The 21,350-nt window shown below is 35.2% G+C and overlaps 1 protein-coding gene across 2 annotated transcripts in view; it reads right to left on the reverse strand.

Moving 5' to 3' along the window:
- Positions 1-4,247: 4,247 nt before the first annotated feature.
- UBE2D1 (ubiquitin conjugating enzyme E2 D1) overlaps positions 4,248-21,350 on the reverse strand; it is a 37,504-nt gene continuing 20,401 nt past the window's right edge. Inside the window, exons 2-7 of one of the 2 annotated variants that reach the window (XM_040623931.1) lie at positions 12,931-12,994; positions 12,806-12,837; positions 10,252-10,329; positions 9,086-9,191; positions 5,873-5,966; positions 4,248-5,128 (exon numbers count right to left, since the gene is read on the reverse strand). In XM_040623931.1, coding sequence (XP_040479865.1) covers positions 5,083-5,128; positions 5,873-5,966; positions 9,086-9,191; positions 10,252-10,329; positions 12,806-12,837; positions 12,931-12,994 — 420 coding nt within the window. In that variant the 3' untranslated portion in view covers positions 4,248-5,082. The remainder of the gene's footprint in view (positions 5,129-5,872; positions 5,967-9,085; positions 9,192-10,251; positions 10,330-12,805; positions 12,838-12,930; positions 12,995-21,350) is intronic. The other variant, XM_040623932.1, reaches the window with a different exon arrangement.

A 21,350-nucleotide genomic window follows, 5' to 3' on the forward strand; every position in this document is an offset into this window, starting at 1 on the left:
TCCTAATGATTTCAGCTCCCAGACCCCTCACCCCCACCTGAAGCCTCTAAGTATTATGGAATAGATAAGCCATCCCTACTGTGCCCCATCCCAATTCTGTATCCAACAGAATCTATGAGCATAATTTTAAAAAGGCTTTTCTTTTACACTGCTTAGTTTGGGGAGATTTGTCACCCAGCAATAGATAACCAGGACAGAAGATGTCTTTACCAAAACCGCTCTACAGGTTCAACACAATCCCAATTAAAATCTCAGCAGAAAAAAATGGAAAAGCTGATCCTGAGATGCATTTGGAATTACAAGGGACATGAAGAATCAAAACAATATCACAAAATAATGAACCTGGAAGACCCATACTTCCTGATTTCAGAAGTTACTACAAAGTTACGGTGATCAATATAGTATGGCATTAACATAAGGGCATGTAGATCAATAGAATAGAGTCCAGAAATAAGCCTCTGTGTTTAGCTGATTTTCAAGGATACCATGACCATTCCAAGGGAAAGAATAGTCTTCTCAACAAATGGTGTAGGCCTAATCTTTAGAAGGGCTTGCTTACAAGGTTGGCCCTCAGCTGGCATCTAGAAACTTGGCTTTTGAAATTTTCTCTATTTGATAGGGATGTATTGGCTGCGCTAGCCCGGCCAGACTATTTAAAAAACTACATGATTTATTGAACACCTGCTTTTCTTCTGGGAAATTAGAATTTTGGTGGGCAAAGGGTGCCTATATGATTTAGCACCCAATAAAAACCCTGGGCTTTTTAAACAGCCTTCCCTGGGCAGAAATACTGTGCCCATGTTAATGCATTTTGCTGTTGGAGGGAGTACACTCTGTGTAGCCCCTTCAAGGACAGCATAGGAAGCCTGCACATGGGTTCCTCTAGTCTCTTCCTCTTTCTGATCCAGCTGTGTATCTTTGCTGTGTCCCTATAATAAATCTTAGCTATGAGTATGACCATATGCTTAGTCTTATGAATCATCTTCACACACTGAATGTGGGGTGGTTGTGGGCTATTAAAATGAGTGGGTCAAGGGGGCACCTGGATGGCTCAGTGGGTTGAACATCCCACTCTTGGTTTCAGCTCAGGTCATGATCTCAGGGTCATGGGATTGAGCCCTACATTGGGCTCCATGTTCAGCACAAAGTCTGCTTGAGGTTCTTTCCCTGTCCCTCTGCCCCTCCCCCCATTCACACTTGTTCTAAAATAAAATAAAATCTTTAAAAAAAAATGAGTGGGTCAGAAGTGCCAACCCAAGTGGTGTCACAACTGGTCCCCACAATATGTATATTAATAGTTTACAATACCGTATTTCATACACAACTCATAGTGATCTTTTGAGCTAAAGAGATCTTCACACAAATTATGTAGGGAAAGCATAGCTCAGATCTTATAGATTTGCCAGCATAATAAAAGCAACTTCCTCCTGAGGTAAGAAAGGCACATCCCTTCCTCTACAGTAGAACCTAAGAGAGTGCTAAAATAAGCTTTTAAATAAATGTACCTTATTATACAAAAATGCCTCCAAATGCTAATATTTTTAGGTGAATATTCCCTCCTTCTATGAGTTCAATTCATTTACAATTTAAAACCATCTTTTTATATATAACAGGACAATGGCAGCAGAAATTTAAATGTAATATAATACAAATAAGTGATATAATGCTATTAAGTTGTCATGAACATACTTTTACATTACAGATTATTTCTACAACCAAAAACATTAGCTGTCCACAAATTTTTAAACATCACTATTACTGAAAAAACTCCTAGTCAAAGCATATCAATTGTTTAAGGAGAGTTTGCCGACATCACTCAGTACCGGAAAAAAAAAAAAAGTAGAAATGACTAATTATCCATACATAGCAATTTTTACAAGTGAAATGAGATGAATCTGCTCTCATCTGTACAACTATTAAACAGTAAGAGAAGCACTATTTAAAAAATGAGAACTTTCACAAATGACATGCATTACACTTTAGGGCTAAGGAATTGCATTTAAGCACCTGTTTTAAGGAAAAAATTTTTGAAAGTCCTAGTTTACAGTTGATGATTGATAAAACTGAACTTCTGAAATTCAGGTTTCTTATTATTTTATTATATTGATAATCACTTAAAGATTTAAACTAAAAATACTCTTGTATTTTAACAGACCAAATCCAACAATTTGAAGACACTGAAGCTCTATTTATATGGTCATGGCTAAAGCACTGATCACATTTTCCATGGCTAGTCCTAGTAAGAGGACTGATGATTCTACAGAAGTACTCAAAACATCATTGACTAAAAGTCCAGTTCAAACTGACTACCAACAAATAAACATGACAACCTCTTTTAGTCTGAGAGGAAAATTAATTTCCCCAATCTTTCCATCTTAAAAATACAGGACTGTGAGAGCAGGATCCTGCAAAACATCAATGGCTGAGCTGTGTACAAAAATAAACCGATCACTGAGAAGTAATAAAAGAAATGAAAAACTACACGTGGTATTTTTATCAAGTTTTTTAAAAAGTTGCTCATTTGAATATTAACTCTTAGGGTTGCCCTTGTGCTCTGTATTTGTATATTTCTCATTTGATACCTTATGATCTTTTGCAATTAAAAGTAGTTAATCTACAAAGTAAATTTAAAATTTTCTCTAAACAGTTTAAGGAAAAGGGGGCAAAGGGGATAACTTAAACCAAAAATGAGTAATTATATATGGTTTACATAGGCAGGTGTAAAGCCTGTACTTCAGGAATCATATGCAAATATGGGAGACGAGGGTGACGGAATTCAACTTGAATACGGTTTTTAACTGTCTTGAAACATCCAGGACTTCAAGAGATACTATCCTAAATCTCCAAAAGACTACCCATTTTCCTTATTCCAAGGGTCCCTAAATTAATGGTTACTTTGTGGAGGAAGGCCCCTGACTTCAGACTTGCAGTTGTACAAGGTTAACTGATAGATCCGTGACAGAATTAAGCAAAAACAACCTAACTAAAACGGTGACTTGGCTAATCATTATGCCACCATTGAACTCTTAAGGTTTTTATTTAATTATGAGAACTCGTGCTCACTCCTCTGGAGTCTGGTCATACAATTCAGATGTAAGCAAAGGCAAACAAGAATTAGGCAAGTTTCAAAACCTTTAATAAAGAAAAAAAAAGACACTTCCAAAAATAAATGCCACACAAATCAAAGTTTTAAAAAAGTGAAAGATATTCAAGAAACAAAATCCTTTACTATCAAAATATACCAAATACTTAAATCTAATGAAGTTGAGTGTTCAAATTCTGGGTGAATGTAGCTTATACTCATATACCTAGTAAAGCAGTGTTTTTCATGATATGTTTGTTTCAAGACATTACTTAATATAGTTACTTTTTAAACCTATATTTTCTTAAACATCCATTTCACAATTCATTTAATTATTTTTACATTCATTTATAAAACACATTTTCTAACAACGGGTTACTTTGTGCTTTAATAATAATGATCCGTGGTAAAATACTTAAGTGATTTAAATGCTTTACTAACAACTACATCCATCACAGATTCTTGCACACTTATACAGCTACTGCAATAATCCAAAGAGCTACAACTCTCTTAAAAATGACACTCACTCAAGTTTGGTAAGCATGCTAAATAATTAGAAATGTATTTTTTCTCCAAGTTAGAACATTAGAACTTTCTAGCTTTCTTTAAAATCTGCAAAGGTAACCTGCTTATTTAAATCACTTTTAACTGGAAATTTATAAAAACAGAGGAAAGCATCATTTTAGAATTTTCTTTATAACCTCTATAGTAAAAAATGGATGTCTTCTTTCAAACTGTGATGGCACTAAACTACTATTTTAAAAATTCTAGATTTTAAAGTGTTAAGAAATAATGTCCATTCCACCTAGAGGAGCATTTTAATAACTAATTATTTTTCAGGTCAATAATTTCTTTAGTGTGGGTGACACTGCCTTATACTCATCACAGTACTTTAGTAAATGATCCACTTAAAATGTGATCCAAGACAAACCTCAACTTATTCTCAGTTCTCTTCTATAACAAGGGTCCAATGTGTATCATCCTCTAGGCTGATAATACAGTAAACAGATACAAACCTAAAGCAATAAAATTTATATAATTAATGACAATGAATGCCAAATACAACAGACCTCATTCTCACAATTTGGAATTAATTTTCATGCAAAATTGTATAGGTTTGATCCTTACTTATAGATAATTTATTTCTTTAAGTAATCAAGACAAATAGTAGAAAAAGCATTTTATTTATATGGAAAAAGCTACATTAATATCTGTAAAAGGTGTCAATATAATATTGCCTATACAGAAAAAAACTCAAATGTGAATAGCAACAAATAAAAGTTACACATCTTCCTACTTAGCAGTGCAATTAATTCACATTGCAATAAAGTTAAGTCAAGTATAACAAAATCAAAACAAGTGTTTCTCCATAATCAGGATACTGAGAATTACAGTGTAAAGATCCTTTCAGGTTTAAGAAATCTGCAATCAATCTACCGAATACCCTAAGACAAGGGAGACAGACAGTTAATTCATTTAATTACCAGCTGTTGGGTTTTTTCAATACTGTTCACAGGAAAAAGGTAATGAGTTGACACACATGTAAATAGAATATATTTAGTCTATACAGTAAAAAAATACAAATTATAAAGTGAGCTAACAAAGAACGAAATCTGAATACAGATTTATAAAACTGATGACATCTTAGACAACACATACAGTATTTCTCATGTAAAAACATCTAGTTTCAGCAAAAAATAATTTGGTTGCTTTTCTGATGCATTGCAGATCTTGTAAGCTGAAGATGCAGATGTCCAAGTATCTTAAAAACCATAATAAATGTCTTTCTCAATGCATACAAAATGACAAATGCTCTCATCACAGTCTTAAGGGTATTTTTGGAAGTTTGTTTTGTCTTGCTTCAGAAATACATGTAAAATGGGTAAAAATCAAAGGATTTCATGGTACAATGAAACAGTAAACAGTGCTCAATTTACTGCTAATGTTGAAAAAAACCTAGATTTTACAGTACTCTGGTATATATGAAATTTTTTTTGATTTTACATTGCATATTTCTGAGTCCATTCTCTTGCATGTCTGTTGTATCTGTAGGCATACAAAAGGGATATAGTAAAAACATACAAATTGAATCTTTTAGAAGACCTAGTTATATAAAACTGTACACTCTACCTTTTTACACTTAATTGCAATCATCATTCATAAGCCATTATTGGGTCAATGTGACTTAAGCTCATATATTAAATAAAACAGAAAACAAGTGATCTTTTAACTGATGGATTTCTCTACAACCAATATAAAAACATGCCTAAGTTACAAACAACAAAATAAGAAATCCATTTCTAACAGAAATCTATAAAAGTCAACCCTGAATGGGCATTGTCTGTAAACTGCAAATGAATCAATGATACCAGCAAGATGAAGCAGCTTGAAAATTAGGTCAATTTGGAGGGGTTTAGGGATAACTTCTCTTCCTGGGACAAGATAAGGAATACAATATTCAAGGCTTTCCAATTATCAAATTCTTTTATTTAAAATTTACTACCTAGAACTATATATATAGTTCTTTCCTATCAAAAAATAGATATGCAAATGCAGAACGTGTACTATTAAATAGTAAAGGACTAAACACAATGTGGGAAGGAACAGTATCTTTTGTAAAAAGACTAATAAAGTTTAAAAAGAAAGATTTCTTCCATTGGAAGGATAAGCACACTTAGTATAAGTATAATAAACACAATTAAAGGTACTTAAATATATTGATAAAACTTATGTTTTGGCAGACTACACAGAAATACACCCAGGCAGAAACTAATATAAGTAAACACTTACTTTTCTTTGTCTGATTTATAGATTTGTGCAATATCTGGTACTAAGGGGTCATCTGGATTAGGATCACAAAGTAGAGAACATATGGACAATAAAACTAGATTGAAAAGAGAACATCACATCAGATAATGATCTTTCTGCTTTATAACAATTACATATATAAAAATGATTTTACTGAATATAGACAATGAACTTATAAAGAAAACAAAATAAAATGAGCATGTTAAATTACTTTTTAGATTAACTTTACTTAGGAGCAAATACTTCTAATTTTAAAATAAAAATTATAAATAGCATACAATGTATATGATACAAAATTACTATAATTTTTGAAGTTTTAAATTTTATTTGATTTCTACTTATTTAAAAAATGTGTGCTTATAAAGTAACTATTAACAACATTTAATCTGAAGAGTTCTCTATAAAAATAATTTTAGGTAACACATATATAATATACACCAAATATGGTACTAAATCAAAACATTTTTAGAACAGCATCCTAACTTTAGATATTTCTTTAAGATTTTATTTATCAGAGAGAGAGCACGCACAAGCAGGGGGAGTGGCAGGCAGAGGGAGAGGCAGGCTCCCTGCTAAGCAAGGAGCCCGATGTGGGACTCGATCTCAGGACCCTGGGATCACGACCTGAGCCGAAGGCAGATGCTTAACCAACTGAGCCACCCAGGCATCCCTAGATATTTCTTAGAGATACTTTTGTACTTTAATGAGGCAACTGTCCGTTTTTTATTTTATTTTAGTACAGAAAATCTATGTTCTAATCAATTCAAAGTAAAGCAAACAAACTGTTAACAGTCCAAAACATTTTGGACTCATGTTTATGCACTTTTTTTACTTTGGCTAAGTGCTATAGTTTGCCTACAAAGAAGAAAGATTTGTCAGATTTTTTTCAACGAATCTTTTATTCCATGGCCATTATTTGTATCACACTCATTTAAAAATAATGTGAAATTATCAATACATAACTTGTATGTTTTAAAATATAAGTGAAAATTGAAAAAGTAGTTGTTTCTTGCCACACTAAAATACTAATTCAAATAGCTACATTTTTAAAAACAATCTAAGTATCTGAAAAAGTAAGGAACAAGGACTCTGGTTCCTGATTTGTCTGTTACAACTGCATACCACCACTTCTGAGGGGGTATGAGGAATCTTTGGAAGAACATTTCATCTTTGCCTTCCTCTACTATGTTCCTTTATCTTTTCCTACTCTTACAAATCCACAAGTAAATTTATAAAGAGAGTTAATTCTTAAATGACACAGAAAGGGGGTTGCTAAGGGATAATGAGAAAAATTAGTATTTCATTCATCTTCCTTATCTTCTATCTGCCTACTGAAATTCTAAGCCTTTTATATTAAACCAATAGGGTAGATTATCTGGGCTCACATCTTCAGAGTTTCCAGACTAAACTCATGATAAAAATCAAAATAAGACATTTAAAATGTAAAAAAGTGAAAAATGTACAAATAAGCAAAGTATAAGCTACATTATAAAATAAGCAAGAGGGAAGTTCCTCATTTCCCACTCCTGCTGCTAAGAGTCATGTGCCCTGACTTCACTATCATGTACACAAAGCAAATGTTTTAAGATAAAGAAAAAAGTAATAATAGTTAACATTCATTCAAGTGCCTTCTATGTGCCAGATGCATAGTGACCTTACGTGGTAATACTCTTATAATCCCCATTTTACATATGAGGACACTGAGGCCACTTGAAATTCTTCTTCAAGGGCAGTTTCCAGAAGCCAAGAATACCAATTAATATTTATAAAAAGCTACCAATGTTAGAAAATTAGTGCTCAACATCTGGCAGTCTGCCATTTCTTTTATATATGTAAGTACTTAACCACTTACACCAAATGAATTACATTTTGTGATACCATTCCAGGAAAGAGTATATTAATTTGAATAACCCTATGACACCAGAACTTTCTTGCATCTAGTGCATAACAGTTACACTATGTGATTTTTAAAAAGGCACTAGAATCGACACGAACATTTTATACACTTTAGGTCAGAAAAACTGCCATTCATAATAACTAGCTGACATGAAGGGCTACTACATCTAATATTTGAAATAATTATCATTAAGGACCCTGCTTCCTATAAACCTAATCACTTTTAAACATAAGTTAAACATTCAGGTAGCGTTTATTAAAAAGATTTTTTTTTTATAATTTTTTTTTAAGATTTTATTTATTTATTTAACAGAGATAGAGACAGTCAGCGAGAGAGGGAACACAAGCAGGGGGAGTGGGAGAGGAAGAAGCAGGCTCATAGCGGAGGAGCCTGATGTGGGGCTCGATACCATAACGCCGGGATCACGCCCTGAGCTGAAGGCAGACGCTTAACGACTGCGCCACCCAGGCGCCCCAAAAAGATTTTTTTTTAAATGAGCATAGATTCTTTCCTCCCCTAAATCCTTCAAGAGAAATAATTTTCTTAAATTTTATAAAAAGGGAAAACCACACAATTACTTCAAGGGCTGAAGCTTCTAACTCAGAACAGTATTTTCCAATGGTGAGGTTCTCTTCTGCTAGAGTAAAACAGGACATGAATTAAGAGGGCTGGCACAGCAAATAGAATTGGCTAGTAACAAAAAGGCTTCAGAAGGTCTACGTACATATCTGGGTAATTTAACAAGAAAAAAGCTGTTAAAGCTGAGAATCCACATGGATTATGTTATCAGTCATAATAATGCCATTGGTTATTCGAAGTTTAGACTAACATGCTCAATGTACTGCATAATTCCAAAGTGTGAAATGTGTCTTTCATTTTAAATCATTTATCAGCCTCATCTGGTATTTCTTCTTAGATGATGTAAGAGGTGTAAAGCTTTACTTATTACATCAACAATCCCATTTAATAAATGGGACAACTGGTCCTAAAATCTTATTTTTACTCTGTCTCTCTCTTTAAAGCCCAAACTAAAGGGGTCAACAGGCTCATCCAAATTTCTAGCTCTAACATATTTAAAATTTGTCTCATTTTATCATGATGATTTGCCTGTTAACCACACCAAGCTAACTGATAAAAGCAAAAGAGTAACAGAAGAGCTATGAACACAAAGCAAAATCAAAGCAGGAGAAAACACAGTAGACTGGGTTTTTTTTGTAAACTTTGGTCCCTAGATACTTCTGCCATATTTTTCTTGTCTCACTGTTATCAACAGTTATAAATCAGATAAATGAAATTACCTTTTGATACAGTCAGAGCTGGTGACCATTGTGACCTCAGGATATCAAGACAAATACTTCCATTACTGTTTATGTTTGGATGGTAAATTTTTGTTGTGAAAGCAATCTAAAGGCAAAACAAAACAAAAACGTGACAACCCACGAACTATGAACAAAACAGAACCAGTTTGCTCTAGAGTAAAATGCCCTCCACTTTCTATGACCTTAGAGAAGAAACGTATTCAACAACAAACTGAGCGTCTACTTTGTGCACACATAGTTTTAGCTACTGGGAGTGTGAAAGCAGATAAAGTCAGTTTCCCCTTGCTCCCCAGGAACTGGGAAGTATTTTGGAATATAATAAATAAATCTATAATAGCTGGTATGACTGGCTGAGTTGTACCTGAAGTAATTAACCATGGCTTCATCATCCCTCAAAGTAATCCTTTTCTTAATTTATCACTGATTCCTGCAAGTGACACTGGATCTAAAAACAGGGTGCCGACCCTGTTCCAGAGGAAAGCTGAGGGGCCTATTACCTATCCTAAAGAAGCCGCCAAGAATTCTAATCTTCCACAAGAGTTGTTGTTATACTGTTTCATATATATAATCTTAATCAGGTGTTTCTAAAAATCTAAAATAATTATTTTGAGTGGCAGAATTTGTTAACAAACTTCTCCTCCTTCATGTCACCATCATTTATTTCCTCTTCAGAGCCAGTCTAAATTTAATGTAGTAAGAACACATTTTTATTTTTCCTACCACAATTAATAAAGGGACTGTGTTGTATTTACTTTTGTATTTCCCAATGTAACAGAACACTGCAGGTGCTCAATAAATTTTTGTTGAATAACAACTTAAGAACTGAAAAATAGGGTCAACTTTCAAAGATAATCCTCTGAACAGAAAAGTCTGACTCTTGACCATAAAAAATTTCCCAAACTATATGTATCTAATGACGAGGGAGAAAAAGGGTAAGGAAGTTAATTTATAGTGTAACAGATACTGCCTTTTGTTTTACAGATATAGTCCAGTATTTGAGTAAGAAAGCATATTTTAAATTCAGTGATTTTACAGAACAGTTTGAACATTCTAATCTACCCAGTCTTTGACATCACGTACATATCCTGGGGTAGAGAGCAAAATCCCCAACAAAGGAGTCACATCAATCATAAAAATGAAAATACCTTTGGTGGCTTAAAAGGATAGTCTGTTGGAAAATGTACGGTGAGAAAGAAGACTCCACCTTGATAGGCGCTATCAGGCTGAAATTACAAATATTTGCATCAGTGATTACTGTATTTATTTAGTAACCTAAGATGATTTCCCCCCCAAATAGATTTGAAAAAAAAAAAATGCCATCATTCTGACCTAAGTTCAAATCATTTAACCTTGAAAACAGGTTTCCCCTTTGCAGGTATGAAGGCAGAATCTCCAACAATCATGACATCAAAGTTAAACACAAAAATAGAACACACACAGTGGTGTGACTTACACAAAAAGATCTTTTTATGAGTCTAGGGTTTTACAGAGTTTCAAAGACTGCTTTGAGAAACGAAGAATTTTCTGCAGCAGTAATTAGTATGGGAAGAAGGGTTCGGGCTAGTATTTATTTACCTTCTTATTTATAAAACCTAAGATCTGATGGTCCTTTTTTTTTTTTTAATATTTATTTATTTATTTTAGAGAGAGTGCAAGCAGGGGAGCAGCAGAGGGGGAGAAAGAATCCTGCGCATACTCCCCACTGAGCAGGGAAACTGACATGGGGCTTGATCCCATAACCCTGAAATCATGACCTGAGCTGAAATCAAGAGTCCCACGCTTAACGGACTGAGCCACCCAGGCGCCCCTGATAGTCCTTTAAGGGGCAAGAATAGAGATGAACTAAAAAGACCAAGTTATAAAAAGGAAAGGCTACATGACACAAAATTCAGACCTCCAATCTTCACTTAGTAACAGTTTATAATATAATGTGGAAAATGCAAAAAAGCTCAAAATAAAATGAGATAAATTCAATATTCATTGAATCAAATTAGGAACCAACTTTACAAGAAGAATTTAAATTTGGCCATGTTTCTCTATGGCAGTTAGAAAATATATTTAATATTATAAGCAAGAAAAAAATGATAAAGAAAAAAGGTAGCAAAATACCTAAAATTCTATTTTAATTCCTTTATATATATATACACACATATATATTCTTTTATATTTATACACACATATATATTCCTAAATATCTATATTATTTATTTATTTGAAAAAGAGAGCACAAGCGTGGGAGGGGCAGAGGGACAAGGAGACTCCCCACTGAGCAGGGAGCCGGACATAGGGCTCAATCCCAGGACCCTGAGATCGTAACCTAAGCCAAAGTCAGACGCTTAACCAACTGAGCCACCCAGATGCCCCTCCTTTATATTTAATTAAACTTATCATGCTATATTACCACTTTGGTAATAATAGCAAGACTATCATCACTTCCTCAAGTTTCTGCATATACATTAGAGGACTGTACTGTATAATTATTCTTACTATATATAGTTTAATTCTAGTTCATCAAAACTTATAAGGAATGTAGAAAATGTAAATAAATTCAAATGATATTATAGAGTGGCATGTTTGCATTACTAAAACAAAGAGGGTATGAGTAACATAATTGTAACAATTTGCTACATGTAATTCACCTAAGAAATATCTGTGAAGGGCTATAATTCAAATGGTAAGGGTGGGCCTTTAAATAATAGTATTTTGAAGGTCCTTAGTAAGCAATGAAAAACAAATAACTAGATTCTTAAAGTTGTTATTTAAATAAACATATTGCATTTTACCTTTAAAAAAACTAACTTAATATAACAGTTTAGTCATTTGAGACATTTGCCCAGGACTCCTGCTCTGAAAATTCAGTAATTGTTGTTTTTAAAAGTGAAACACAAAGCAATATGATTAAAGCCTCCATGCCTTACTAGATAAAATTCTTTCAGGGGAGGGAGGAGAGAATGATGTTCATGGAAACAGGTTACTTGTATGTATATTCTCACAGAAAGTAATCAATGCCCATTCTTACGCAATAGGATTTTTGTGCACAGGAAGAAAACTCTGTTTCAAGTCATAACTGCCTCTTAGGTATAGAAATAATCTTAACAAGGGTAGTAAGTGTTAAGTAAAGCCAGTCATAAAATAGCAGGTAATTTTGAGTTCAGTACAATACAACGAAACTAAAAACAACAAATTCACGAGTTGGCAAAGATAAATCCGTTGCAATTATCTCACCAGTTCTCTCTCACACACACGAACAGTGAAGACAGTTATTGCAAACTGGTGCTTGTTACTTGCAGGTATTCCATTACTGAGTTAATTAGACTCATTTCTAACCTACTAAAATTGTTGTTTTTTTTTAATTAATGATGTGAGAATAATTATGCTTAGTTCTGAACAACTGACTTTTGTGTTTAAAAACAGATAAAGCCAATGTATAACGTACAGCCTGGTTCCAAATTGTGGGTGATCCATGACTATGTGTAATGATCAAGGATTTGGCAAAGGAAAACATCACAGTGATCCTAACAAGTATTTGCCACCAGTGCTCCAGAAAATCATCAAAAATCCTTTAATTGTATTTTGCTTCCTGAGTGATTCAGAGTACAAGAAAACTCAACCTTAGCCACAAACATCTGATCAAAAGTGAAATGGTAAGAATGAAGTATGGCTGAGGGAATTAATTTCATATATATGAATCATACTTACAGGTCCCATAATAGTTGCTTGCCAGTGGAACACTGAAACAAACAAAGGAGTTTTGGAGTCATTAACAAATGTTCAAACCTATATTATTAATGGTAGCAAAATCCTAGGAAGAAAGCAAAGCTTACAGTCATCTCCCACAGGTCCAGCTGAACAATGAGCAGGTGGGTCACGTTGTAGATCACTTAATTCCTGAAGCAAATCAAAAATACTTAAGGTTAATTGTTTTTCTAGTGAAACAAACACAATAATCTATGAAGACACAAAGTATTTACTTTAAACTAATTTCAGGCAATTCTATTCAAAATATGAAAACAGAAAATACACTGTTACTGATTGGTATAAGAGTATGGCAGGTACTAAATTCCTTCAGGAGATATCTCCAAACCTTGAAAAAATTAAATGGATTAAAATACTGTTTTTCTCTAACATCCCTAAGACAAAAATATTTAATCAGCATCTACTGTATGCAAAGTAATTTATGTAAGTGCTAGGTATATATAAGAACTATTGTAAGAATGTTATACTATACCATAAGAATAGATGAAGAATAACTTCAAAGGTTTACACAATCTAATTTGGGGGTGATGGCTCACAAAGAAATGGATATTGAAAGAACCTACCTGAAGGTTCAATGGAAAGAAAGGAGAGAAGTCAGACCATATTTGGAAGCCTAGCACATTGATTCATATGCTTTCTTCTGCTCTCAAAGAAGCAAAGGAAGGACCATAGGAATGACAGTTTAGAGTTGGCCAGTCCTGGGACGGCATTCTAGTTCTACCATAATTAGCATTACAAGCCTTGGGGAAATCACTCAACTTCCTTATCTTCACCCCAAATATGGATGGTATAAATTCAACATGAAAGATTATATATTAGGACTGAAGTACCTATTTAGTTTGGAAGATCAGAACATGTCTTTGAGGCAGTGGCAGCTGAGATGAAAAGTAAAGGATGATGGGAGTTCATTTTGGGAGAAATGAGTGATACTGTGAGGTAGAGCGGTGTAAGATGAGGCTGAAAAAGTAGGCAGAGGCTAGGCAGACAACTGAGAACAATACACACCATATTAACAACTGTGGGTTTTAAGCAGCTCTATGATCTGATTTAAAAGATGGCTGACTGATCTTTGTATTGAATAGATTAGAGATGAGAAAGAGTAGAAGCTATTAGTTACTATAAGTGAGAAAAATGAGGGCTTGGAGTGGAGAAGCAGCAATGAGATAGAAGTGGACAGAAATATTTTGAAGAGCCTACCTCTCACAGGATTTGATGATGAATTACATGTACAGAGTTAAGGAGAGAGGTCACAGATATGTATCATGAAGATTAGTGTCAGCTAACATTTACTCCTTGTGTTGTTGTCCTAACAACTCTCAGAGACAGGCGTTATTATGCTCCCCATTTTACAGATGAAGAATAAAGGCAACACACGTCTCTGTATGCTCATGTAACTAGTACAGGGTGGAAGTGGGATTCACACCGGCAAACTGGTAGCTTTTTAGCTTCACGAATGTACAAAGGTAGATTCCATTTACTGAGATGGGGGAATACTAAAGGACAAGTTTGTTCAGAAAGTAGACATATTGAACTGGTGATCCCTGTGGTAGCAAAGGAAAATTCAGTTCAACATGCAGGTCTAGAGCTTCAACAAAGAGGACTAGACTAGAAATTGGAAAATCACTGTGTATACCTGGTATTTAAAACTGTTGCAATGATAGAAACCTTTTCATGGGAACACATGTAAATAATTGTAGTTCATCAAATCTAAGACATCATCGACCACAAATCACATCTTTTATTTTTTGTACCAATAATTAAGGAGAAATGCTACCAACTAATTTTAAGACAATATCAATTATAAGATGCATCCAGATTTTAGAATGTTAAAACGAAAAATATGTGCACCTAGAATCATTGCAATATGGTAATTACAACAATGAGCTCAGTGTTCTAACAGAGACAAATAAGGAATAGGATGTGGTGGGGAAAGGCTTTCTGAAGAAAGTGATATATAAGCCAAAAACTGAGCCAAGTGCAAACCCTGGTCTCCTTCTTCCAAGTCTTCTCCAGTGTATCTTGGACCTTTCATGTGTTTTTGTTGCTCTTATCTTCACAGCTGGTGCTGTACTCTTCTCCCAGATAAGAATTAACTAACAGAGTTAGCAGTTTCTTTAGTCCAGGTATAAACAATAAAGAGGAAGATTTCAGTCCTGTCGGTTAGTGACAATGGCTAAATTAAAAAGCAAGACTTTGAACTTCAAGTTCAGATGCCATTACTCACTTGCCACATGATCTTGGGCAAAACATTTTTTTTTTAACCTCTCCAAACCTTAGTTTAATGTAAAGTGGCATTACTACTTTTATCCACAGTTTCCATAACAAACAACAGAAATGATACATGTGAAATGTATACCAATCTCTAACATATAGTAAGCATTCAAGTAAATGTTAATTTGGAATGGATAATAACCATCCAATTTTCTAGTAGCAGAATGCAATTATTTAACCAGTTTAAATGATTGGGGGAGGAGTTCCAAAGTCACAGACCCATTTGAGATGACTGTGCTTTATTTAATAGTTTTCAAACTGGGCTTTTAGGAGATTGCTTCTGAACATATTAATCATGTTGAGTTTTATAAACATTAGTTTAAATGGGTAAATGGGACTAGTTTGCCCTTATTTTAACTAGAAAACTAGTTATTTTGAAAATGAGTTTCTGTAAAGAACTGGAAGTTATTTGCATGCATATATTTTACAGAGATACTGTATATGTGAATAAGTCATACCTATACATAAATACACATTTATTTTGTATACTAACAAAAAACCCAAAATTATACTTTATTTGTAATAGCCTTGAATCATGTTCAAATTTCAAATGTTAGACTGTTCTTCAAATCCTTTTTAAAATAATATAGAAAAGTCAAGGTTATCTTGTTCTTATATTTTTGTGCCCTGATTCTACCTTCTCTGGTAGGAGCGGTTAGAGCTCAGGACAAGAGAGAGAAAAATCTCACAACTGAACTGCAAAGGTCAGGTTCTTAAGTTGTCTATTTAAAGCCCGGTTATTATAGGAAAGAGGCAGCTGACAGTACATAAAACATTCTTAATAGTGAGACTGGTCATTACTTACTAATAATGGCACTAATGCTTAGTTGAAGAGACTTACACATCCTAGACTCTTTAGGGCTCTAAATATCTAAAGTTCTATCCCTTTCTCAAACCCTGTTATATTTGGAAATATGTAACTGAAACTATGGTACATGGGTGCAGACAGAATAAACAACAGAAAACGAAAGGCTCAAAATACACCCTCCCTCACCCACAAAAATAGACCTTAAATTTGAAAAAAGAAAAATGAGGAATTCTGAGATCTGACAAGAGGGTGAAAATCTATAACAACAAAACTACAGCCAAACAAACCAAAACCCCACTCTTTTGTTCTTAGCCTATTCAGCAGCCAGTATACTTTTTTTTTCTTTTGAATCCCATTTTGTTTTATTAGGTTTCTTTAGCCTAACATACGGTATTATCTTTAGTTTTTGATGTAGTGTTCAACAATTAATCAGTTGCGTTATAACACCCAGTACTCATCACCACACGTGCCCTCCTTAATACCCATCACCTGGTTACCCCCGTCCCCTCCCTTCTGCAACCCTCAGTTTGTTCTGTGGAGTCCAGAGTCTCTCATGGTTTGTCTCCCTCTCTGATGTCTTCCCATTCAGTTTTCCCTCCCTTCCCCTGTGGTCCTCTACTCTATTCCTTATGTTCCACATACGAGTGAAACCATATGGTAACGGTCTTTCTCTGCTTGATTTATTTCACCTAGCATAATCCCTTCCAGTTCCATCCATGTCAGTGCAGATGGTGGGCATTCATCATTTCTGATGGCTGAGTAATAATCCATTATATATATTAATCACATCTTCTTTATCCATTCATCCGTTGAAGGACACTTTGGCTCCTTCCACTGTTTGGCTATTGTGGACACTGCTGCTATGAACATTGGGGTGCATGTGCCCCTTCTTTTCACTACATCTGTATCTTTGGGGTAAATACCTAGTAGTGCAATTGCTGGGTTGTAGGGTAGCTCTATTTTTAACATCTTGAGGAACTGCCATACCTTTTTTCCAAAGTGGCTGTACCAACCTGCATTCCCACCAACAATGTAAGAGGGTTCCCCTTTGTCCAGATACTCGAAAACATTTCTTGCTCCCCGTCTTGTTAATTTTGGCCATCCAAACTGGCATAAGGTGGAATCTCAATGTGGTTTTGATTTGTATTTCCCTGGTGGCTAGTGATGTGGAACATTTTTTCATGTGTCTGTTAGCCATTCATATGTCTTCTTCGGAGAAGTGATTGTTCATGTCATCTACCCATTTCTTGTCTGGATTATTTGTTTTTTGGGCATTGAGTTTGAGAAGTTCTTTATAGATCTTGGATACCAGCCCTACATCTGTAATGTCATTTGCAAATATCTTCTCCCATTCTGTGGGTTGCCTCTTAGTTTTGTTGACTATTTCGCTTGCCGTGCAGAAGCTTTTTATCTTGATGAAATCCCAAAATGTCTTTTTTGCTTTTGTTTCCCTTGCCTTTAGAGACATGTCTTGAAAGAAGTCACTGTGGGGACATCTGGATGGCTCAGTCTTTTAAGCATCTGCCTCCAGCTCAGGTCAGGATCCCAAGGTCCTGGGATCGAGTCCCACATCAGGCTCCTTGATCAGCGAGGAGCCTGCTTCTCCCTCTGCCTGCTTTGCCTGCTGCTCTCCCTGATTGTGCTCTTACAAATAAATTAATTTTTAAAAAAACTTAAAAAAAAAAAAAAGGAAAGAAGTCGCTGTGGTCAATGTTGAAGAGGTTACTGTCTCTGTTCTCCTCTAGGATTTTGATGGATTCCTGTCTCATATTGAGGTCTTTCATCCATTTTGAGTGTATCTTTGTGTATGGTGTAAGAGAATGGTCCAATTTCATTCTTGGGCACGTGCCTGTCCAATATCGCAGCACCATTTATTGAAGAGACTGTTTTTCTTCCATGGGATATTATTTCCTGCTTTGTCGAAATTTAGTTGACCATAGAGTTGAGCGTCCATTTCTGGGTTCTCTATTCTGTTCCATTGATCTATGTGTCTGTTTTTGTGCCAGGAACATACTGTCTTGATGATCACAGCTTTGCAATATAGCTTGAAGTCATGCATTCCGCTGCCCCCAGTTTTGGTTTTCTTTTTCAATATTTGCCTGGCAATTCGGGTTTTTTTCTGGTTCCATACAAATTTTAGGATTGTTTGTTCCAGCTCTGTGAAAAATGTTGATGGTATTTTGATAGGGTTTGCATGGATTGTGTAGATTGCTCTGGGGAGCATAGACATTTTAACACTGTTTATTCTTCCAATCCATAAGCATGGGATGTTTTTCCATCTTTTTGTGTCTTCCTCAATTTCTTTCGTAAGTATTCTATAGTTTCTGGAGTATAGATCCTTTACCTCTTTGGTTAGGTTTATTTAGGTATTTTATGGTTTTTGGTGCTATTCTAAGTGGAATCAACTCCTTAATTTCCCTTTCTTCAGTCACATTGTTAGTGTGTAGGAAAGCAACTGATTTCTGTGCATTGATATTGTATCCTGCAACATTGCTGAATTGCTGTATGAGTTCTAGTAATTTGGGGGTGGAATCTTTGGGGTTTTCCACATAAAGTATTATGTCATCTGCACAGAGAGTTTGACTTCTTCTTTGCTGATCTGAATGTCTTTTATTTCTTTTGGTTGTCTGATTGCTGAAGCTAGGACTTCTAGTACAATGTTGAACAAAAGTGGTGAGAGTGGGCATCCCTGTCATGTTCCTGACCTTAAGGGAAAAGCTGTTTTTCCCCATTGAGAATGATATTCACTGTGGGCTTCTCATAGATGGCTTCTTTGATATTGAGGTATGTTTCCTCTATCCCTACATTTTGAAGAATTTTAATCAGGAAAGGATGCTGTATTTTATCAAATGCTTTTTCTGCATGAATTGAGAGGATCATATGGTTCTTGTCCTTTCTTTTATTAATGTGCTCTATCGTGTTGATTGATTTGCGAATGTTGAACCACCCTTGCATCCCAGGAATAAATCCCACCTGGTCGTGATGGATAATCCTTTTAATGTGCTGTTGGATCCTATTGGCTAGGATCTTGAGTATTTAGGCATTCATGTTCATCAGGGATATTGGTCTGTAATTCTCCTTTTTGATGGGGTCTTCATCTGGTTTTGGGATCAGGGAAATGTTGGCCTCAGAATGAGTTTGGAAGTTTTCCTTCCATTTCTATTTATTGGTACACCTTCAGTAGAACAGATACGATTTCTTCTTTAAATGTTTGGTAGAATTCTCCTGGAAAGCCATCTGGCCCTAGACTCTTGTTTTTTTTTTGGCTGATGTTTGATGACTGCTTCAATTTCCTTGCTGATTATTGGTCTGTTCAGATTGTCTATTTCTTCCTGTTTCAGTTTTGGTAGTTCATATGTTTCTAGAAATGCATCCATTTCTTCCAGATTGCCTAGTTTGTTGGCATATAGCTGCTGTAATAAGTTGTAATAATTGTCTCCATTTCCTTGTCATTAATCATGATTTCTCCTCTTTCATCATAATTTTATTGATTTGGGTCCTTTCTCTTTTCTTTTGGATAAGTCTGGCCAGAGGTTTATCAATCTTATTAGTTCTTTCAAAGAACCAGCTTCTAGTTTCGTTGGTATGTTTACTGTTCTTCTGGTTTCTATTTTATTGATTTCTTCTCTAATCGTTATTTCTTTTCTGCTGCTTGGTTTAGGTCTTATTTGCTGTTCTTTCTCCAGATCCTTTAGGTGTAAGGTTAGCTCGTGCATTTGGGAATTTTCTAACTTTTTGAGAGCGGCTTGGATTGCTGTGTACTTCCCTCTAAGGACTGCCTTTGCAGTATCCCATAGGTTTTGAACCAATGTGTTTTCTTTTTCATTGGCTTGCATGAATTAAGTCCTTCTTTAATTTCCTGGTTGACCCATTCATTCTTCAAGAGGATGCTCTTTAACCTCCAAGTGTTTGAGTTCCTTCCAAATTTTTCCTTGTCATCAAGTTCCAGTTTCAAAGCACTGTGATCTGAAAATATTCACGGAATGATCCAAATCTGTTGGTATCGGTTGTGATCACCAGTATGTGATCTATCCTGGAGAAAGTTCCATGTGCACTCAAGAGTGAGTATTCTGTGGTTTTAGGATGGAATATTCTCTATATATCTACGAAGTCCATCTGGTCCAGTGTGTCATTCAAAGCCCTTGTTTCTTTGTTGATCTTTTGGTTAGATGATCTATTGCTGTGAGTGTTTAGTTCTCCTACTATTAATGTATTATTATCCATATGTTTCTTTATTTTGGTTATTAGTTGGTTTATGTAATTGCCTGCTCCCACATTGGGGGCATAGATATTTACAGTTGCTACACTTTCTCGTTGGATAGACCCTTTAAGTATGATAGAGTGTCCCTCTACATCACCTACTACAGTCTTTGGTTTAAAATTTAATTTTTCTGATATGAGGATTGCTACCCCAGCTTTCTTTTCAGGTCCACTAGCATGATAAGTGGTTTTCCATCCCCTCACCTTTAATCTGGAGATGACTTTAGGTTCAAACGAGTCTTCTATAGACAGCATGTGGATGGGTCTTGCTTTTTTATCCACTATAATACCCTGTGTCTTTTCATTGTAACATTCAGCCCACTTACATTTAGAGTAGCTATAGAAAGATACGAATTTAGTGCCATTGTATTGCCTGTAAAGTACCTGTTTCTATAGACTGTTGGTGTTAATTTCTGGTCTATATTACTCTTGGGGTCTTTCTTCTTTCACAGTATCCCCCTTAATATTTCTTGCAGGGCTGGCTTGGCGATCACCTATTTTTTCAGTTCCTGCCTATCCTTCTCTCTCCATCCATTCTGAAGGACAGCCTAGCTGGATAAAGTTTTCTTGGCTGCATGTTCTTCTCATTTAGTATCCTGAATATGTCTTGCTAGCCCTTTCTGGCTTGCCAGGTCTCTGTAGATAAGTCTGAAGTTATTCTGATGTTCCCCCTTCCATAGATAAGAAATCTCTTCCCCCTAGCTGCTCTTAGGATAGCTTCCCTTGGCTCTAAGATTTGCAAGCTTCACTATTATACATCAGGGTGTTGGTCCATTATACATCAGGGTGTTGGTCTATTATTTATTTTGGGAGGGGTCCTCTCTGCCTCTTGGACACTAATGTGTTTCCTCCCCCAGATTAGGGAAGTTCTCAGCTATGAGTTGCTCAAATATACCTTCTAGTCCTCTCTCTCTTTCCACTCCCATGAAACACTGGAATGTTTCATGGCATCATTGATCTATTTTCATGGGCTACTAGCTGCCTCTCCCTATCTTCCTCAGCTTCCTTCCTATCAGCTTATCTTCTAGATCACTGATACGCTTTTCTGCCTCATTTACCCTGGCTGTTAGAGTATCCAGTTTAGACTACATCTCATTCATAGCACTTTTAAGTCCAGCCTGATTAGATCTCACTTCTACCCTTAGTGAT

The sequence above is a fragment of the Ursus maritimus genome, unplaced genomic scaffold (assembly GCF_017311325.1).
Source record: "Ursus maritimus isolate PB19 unplaced genomic scaffold, ASM1731132v1 scaffold_7, whole genome shotgun sequence".
NCBI classification, from domain to species: Eukaryota; Metazoa; Chordata; class Mammalia; order Carnivora; family Ursidae; genus Ursus; species Ursus maritimus.